We start from the raw sequence: 6,000 nt of genomic DNA, 5'->3' as shown, positions 1-6,000 counted from the left end.
GAAAAAAGAAAATGGTCCCAAATCTCCCCCAGCCGGCTTAATCCTTCCATTTCCTTCTCTTAGTTTTCTTCCTTTTTTAAGACTGTCTGTGGTGGATTCCCCCTCGGACAGCGTAGCCGACTTCCGTGCGCAGGCCAACCTGCGGAGAGGTTAGGGCAGAACCTGCCGCTGTGTGTGTCAGGCGGGTGTTCGCACCAGTGTGAGACTTCGAGGAGTGTGTAAGCGTATGCATGCCTCGCTGTGAAGTGTGCGTGCACGTGTCGGTGTTTGTGTGACTGTGGAGTAGCCGCACGCGTGCGTGACTTAGCAACGTGTGTGCCGGCGCGCGAGCGAGCGTGTGAGACTGTCAGTTTGTGGGACAGTGAGGAATGTGGGCGACGGTGTGTGCGCGACCGTAGGAGGTCGTGTTGAGTGCGCGCGCGCGTGTGGAGTGTGCATGTGAGAGCGCACGTGTGTTCGAGTCCCTACTCCTCCCAGCGCTGCGAAGTGCAGGGGGCGGGCCTGGCGGCAGGGGGCCTGCCCCGCTGGATTCCCGCATGCTAGTTCCGGGGCGGTCGGGTCTCAAGGGCTTTATGCACCGTCTGGAGGGTGGGGACTGGCGCGGGTAGAAAACGGGATGCCTCGGGCGCCGGGGCCGGCTTTCCGCCACTAGGAGTCCGCCGGGGTGCAGGCCTACAGGAGCGCTCGCGAGCAGAGGTGCTGCGGCTGCCGCGTGCTACGCGCGCCCACGTCCCGGGGAAGGAACGGCGAGGCCGGGGCCCCGGATGGTCGCGGGGATGGAGCGCGGCGCTGCGGCGGTGGCGTGCACGCTGCTGCTGGCTTTCGCCGCCTGCCCGGCGCCGGCCAGTGGCCAAGGTAAGCGCCCGCTGGCCGGAATTCCGCGCAGAGCCCCGGACTTACCCGGCAGTGGCTGGGGTCGAGCCCGTGAGCGCACAGAGGGGACGGCGCCGGGCGGGGGGCTAGGGCAGGGCGGCGGCGCTGGAGCGGCTCCCGCCGGGGCGCTCAGGTTGCTCAGCAAGAGGCGAGCGAGAGCGCCCCTCCTTCGCCCGCCCGGCAGCTGAGCAGCCGCAAACTTGAGAAGGCGGCTCTGCCGGTTTCGGTGACAGCGCACCCCACGGGGACCCCGTCTTTGTTCCCACGGGACTTTCTCCCGACCCTCCTGAAAGCACTCTGCCGTTGGAACCCGGAGAATGAGGTTCTCTCAGCCAGGGCGCAGTCTGTCCCCCCCACCGATTTACTCGCTGGGTGGGGGAGCGCTCCTCGGCGCTGCTCCGCGCGCAGCTTTCCACCTGCAGCGCGCAGCCGGGGAGACCCCTTCGCGGGCTAGAGCACCCCCCACCCTCCTTCGTCGGCGAAACTTGGTCCCGCGGTGACCCTCGAGAGACTGCATCTTGATACAGATCGTTTACGAGCCGAGATAAGGCCAGGAGGCGGGATTGGCCGAGAGAGCGGCTGAGACGCAGGAGCATTTTCTTGAAGGGTTTTCCTTTTCAACCGGGAGGTGGGGGCTTTTGTGTTGATGAATGGGGCCCCGTTTGCGCGGCCAGAGTTTTCGAGGCTCGAATGGAAAAGTTTCTGGTATGAAGCGCTTAAACGTTCGCTCAAGTTGTAAGAATTTACGTTTTTATAGAAACAGAGGCAGAGAAAGAAAGGGAGGAAGCAGTGGAGAGAATAAAAACAGTAATTGGGGAAAACAGTAAGGGAAGGCAAGTAGGGAGAAAAAGGGAGAGAAGGGAGAGGAGCAAACCTGAAGACAGAGCAGTGCACGGGGTGGGGGGTGGAGAAAGGGAGAGAGAGCGGGGGAGAGAGAGCGAGGGAGCGAGAGCGAGCGAGAGAGAGAAAGAGAGAGAGACTAGGGATGAATGGGAAGGGCGAGGAGGCCGGGGAACCCGCGAGCTCTCTCCAGGCTTTGCGTTGCTAGGTAGCAGCCCAGAGCTGCGTGTGACCGACCACCAGACAGACAGAACGGACGCTGCTGCCTCCGCAGGGACTAATCTGTCTGTGGGGATGGGAGAGTTCTCCCCCCACTTCCCTCCCCTCCTGCCCCTTCCTTCCCGTCGGACAACTTAATTGCCCTACAATGAAAATGAAACCCCTATTGTTGTAGGATTAGCCAAAGCAATAAATTGATTTCCCTGGATCACATATTGGGGTTGGCGGGTGGGGACTGTAGAAGCCCCCATTTATGGCAGAGAGAGGGAAAAGCTGGTGGATGGGCGGTGGCATGTATTCAAATGGTTAATCTGCTTTCTTTCCTCAATTCTTAGCGTAAGCTCCTTAGAGGGAATCAACTAAATAATTATACAGCAACTCCTAGCAGTACCCATTTCAGACTTCCTGAGAAGAAGTTTGGAAACGCCAACAAACCTCACTGGTCTTGTAAAATTCTTTGGAGAGGGAAGGGAGGCAGGGGAGACTGTTAATAATTCTTGCTTTGCACACCTTTTCTCAGGGTTGGTAACACAGAAAGAGGATTTATTATTATTGTGGAGGGTTTGCCGCAGCTCTTAGGGTGATAAACATCTTATGTCCTAAGTATAGCCATAGGATTTACTATATGTTCCTGTCAGTGCCTGGCAAAAGGAAGTCTTGTCCGGATTCATCTGGGATATGTCTGGATTGTCCCCATACAACCAAAACAGGTGTTTTCTCCCCTGGATTGATGGTTTAGTCACCAAATAAACTGTACTTACTCTTTTTTTTAAGTTTTAATGTTTATTTATTTTTGAGAGAGAGAGAGCAAGTGGGAGAGGGTCAGAGATGAGAGAGTGGGAGACACTGAATCTGAAACAGGCTCCAGGCTCTGAGTTGTCAGCACAGAGCATGCACAGAGCCCAGCACGGGGCTGGAACTCAAAAAACTGTGAGACCATGACCTAAGTGGAAGTTGGGCATTTAACTGGCAAAGCCAACCAGGCACCCCCGTACTTAATTTTTTGGTGGTTTACATCCATCCATCTTCTATGATAATACACAGTAATATTAGTACAGTAATAATAGCACCTCATACACTTATATGTGGCAGACCCTTTTCTAAGTGCTTTACACTTATTGACATTTAATCCTTATAATACCCCTTTGATGTAAGTCTTCTTTCTATATCTATTTTACTGCTGCTAAATGGAGGCACAAGGGCAATGAAGTAACTTGCTCAAGGTCATACTGCTAGAAAATGGCAGAGCTTTGAGGCCAATCCAAGAGATTGAGTCCAGAGGCTATAATTTAACTGCTATAGCATGTGGCTCTCTCCTCTATTTCCCTGTCTCTTTTCTTTTGTACTAAAAATGCCATGCTCCCTAAGTTACTACCCATGGATGAGTTATTAAAGAATCTGAGTGGTATCTTACAAGTGTTTGCCACTTATGCACCATAACTCTGGATATTTTTTCAGAAATTCTTCTCAGGTTCTATCACCTGACCCCTAGGTAACCTTCCTGGAAGGTTAAGGAGATTTCTAGATTCCTGTTGTATTGACTTATCAGGTGAAGTAAAGTGTGATGACATTGTAAATGTCCTCATTTGAGCACACATTTTAGGTAAGATCTTTCTGCAAAGATTGCATCATTAGAAATTGGAAAAAGTCTTTCTGAGTATTTTATGTTTAGTCTTTAAAAAAATTATAGCATATATATAGCTAAAATTATTTGTATTTTCTTCATATTTTGTATAATGCTCTTAAAAAATATTGGGAGAACTCTGAAGTCAGGCTGTCTGGATTCTAGCAATGCCTTTACTACTTTCTAGCTGCGCGATCTTGAGGAAGTCACTAAACTTTCATGGCTTAGAGTGCTTATCTGCAAAATTGATATGATACTAAGAGAATGTATTCCATGACATTTCATTAACATAAAGCGATACAAGTGCTTAATGTATAAGGCATATAGAAGATCATAACTAGCAGCCATTATTATATCACCAACACTAAAAGTAGTTGTTTCTTTTTTTGTTTACTGTTTGTATTTCTAATTTCCATGTGCACATAAGGAAGTCTTTGGCATTTTTAACTAATATTTCTTTGAGGAATTCCCAGATCCCAATGTTATGACTGAAAGTTTTTAGAAAATGGCATTGATCTTAAAGTTATATTCTTTCATCCAATAGAAGCTTGGTTATGCCTTTTAGAGTTAGTAACAGCTTTATGACAGTTACACTGTCAGGTAAAGTTTATGTATGTAAAAGGATTATGGGCCCAGTAACACACAGGCAATACATTGGTTCTGTCACATCTCTAATACCGCTGCTGCTTTCATTTCACAGCAGCTGGCTTCTTTTTCTCTGCTTGAAGTTCTTCCTAGCCAGTTTTTATAGGGCTTCTGCTCAAACTCCCTTCAGTCTTGTGCCTGTGCTGTTCTCATTGAAAGTTAGATTTTTACAGTTAGGGGAAACCTTAGCTATCAGCTGGTCTACTTGCATCATTTTGTAGATAAGTTAACTAATCCTGGAGGGAATGATAGGGGACTGAAAGGAGGGACAGGGAAGTGGTTAAGCCCTTAGCCTAAGGGCATGTGGCCAAGGATGGAACTAAGGTCTAAACCTGCTCTTCTCTTTGTGTCTTCCTAATTGATCATTTTTAGATATGTGTGCTTTGGATGTCCTCAGCCTGGTTGGTTGGGGAGACCTCTGGGTTGCTTTTCTGTTGTTGATCCTGACCTGTGATATGAGGCAAAGTATGATGAAAAGATCACTTTGGTCAATCCTCTTAAAAAGTAGGATGGGTGGGTCACATATTCCAGGTCTAAGAGGAATCTCAAGCCTAAGAGGATAGGTTAATACAACCATGTGTCATGTGTTTCCGGCTTGGTCCAGAACGTATGCCATGTTAGTGCCCTAACTTTTTAATGTCTTTATTTTTTATTTTTGAGAGACAGAGACAAAAAGCAAGCAGGGGAGGGGCAGAGAGAGAGGGAGACACAGAATCCGAAGCAGGCTCCAGGCTCTGAGCTGTTAGCACAAAGCCTGACGCAGGGCTCGAACCCACAGATGCTTACCCGACTGAGCCACCCAGGTGCTCCTAGTACCCCAACTCTTAAAGACCATATCTCTGGATCCATTTTTCAAAATCTTGGGCCATCAAGGCACATTCCTAAGGTTTCTGGATTTCTTAGTATAGAATAGGTATTTATTCTTAGTTGAAGGTAATTGTTAGGTCATTTTTTTTTTAAGTTTATTTTTGAGAGGGAGAGAGAAGGTGAGCAGGGGAGGGACAGAGAGAGAGAAAGAGAATCCCAAGAGGCTCCTCAGTGTCAGCACAGAGCTGTATGCGGGGCTCCAACTCACAAATCACGAGATCATGGCTTCAGTGGAAACCATGATTCTTAACTGACTGAGCCACCCAGGTGTCCCTTAGGTTGTTTCTTTAAAATGATCAGATGGGTTGCTGTTTTGAAATATCAGACATTTCTTTGATGCTTCATGTGTTCTGTTGGAGTCCATGCAAATGCTTCCTAAGTAATTTTTGACAGCCTCAGCATTTTTTAAAAGTTTATTTATTTCTTTATTTACTTATTTATTTTTAAAAGTGGTCCTTTAAATGATGCATCTGTGCATTTTGGTATATCATTTAGTGCTACAACTTTAAATTTGTTGTCATGTTTATTTTTGAGAGAGAGAGAGACAGAGACAGAGACAGAGTGGGGGAGGGGCAGAGCAAGAGAGACACCCACAGAATCTCAAGCGGGCTCCGCGCTGCAAGCTGTCAGTACAGAGCCTGATGCAGGACTTAAACTACAAATCTTGAGATCATGACCTGAGCTAAAGTGAAGCCTAACCCCCTGAGCCACCGTGGTGCTCCTTAGTGGCTGCAACTTTAAATGTCAGTCTAGACTCGTATTTGTAAATGACAGAGATCTAAATTAAACTTCCTGGAGTCAAAAAAGGAAGTTCATTGAAATACATAGTTGTAAAGATATAGCTATTAGGTTGAACCATATGGAATTGCTGTTTTTCTAAGAACGACTGAAACTTAAATAAAATTTTGTATTTGGCTCAACTTAATATAAAG

The 6,000-nt window shown here is 47.9% G+C and overlaps 1 protein-coding gene across 1 annotated transcript in view; it reads left to right on the top strand.

Annotated features, from left to right (window-relative positions):
• Positions 1-606: 606 nt before the first annotated feature.
• Positions 607-6,000, top strand: part of LRP2 (LDL receptor related protein 2) — a 195,441-nt gene continuing 190,047 nt past the window's right edge. The window contains exon 1 of the mRNA XM_077751078.1: positions 607-855. Coding sequence (XP_077607204.1) covers positions 765-855 — 91 coding nt within the window. The 5' untranslated portion in view covers positions 607-764. The remainder of the gene's footprint in view (positions 856-6,000) is intronic.

The sequence above is a fragment of the Crocuta crocuta genome, unplaced genomic scaffold (assembly GCF_008692635.1).
Source record: "Crocuta crocuta isolate KB4526 unplaced genomic scaffold, BGI_CrCroc_1.0 scaffold219, whole genome shotgun sequence".
Taxonomy (NCBI): domain Eukaryota; kingdom Metazoa; phylum Chordata; class Mammalia; order Carnivora; family Hyaenidae; genus Crocuta; species Crocuta crocuta.
The sequence above is the reverse complement of the archived record's forward strand: the minus strand, read 5'-3'. Positions and strand labels throughout refer to the sequence as shown.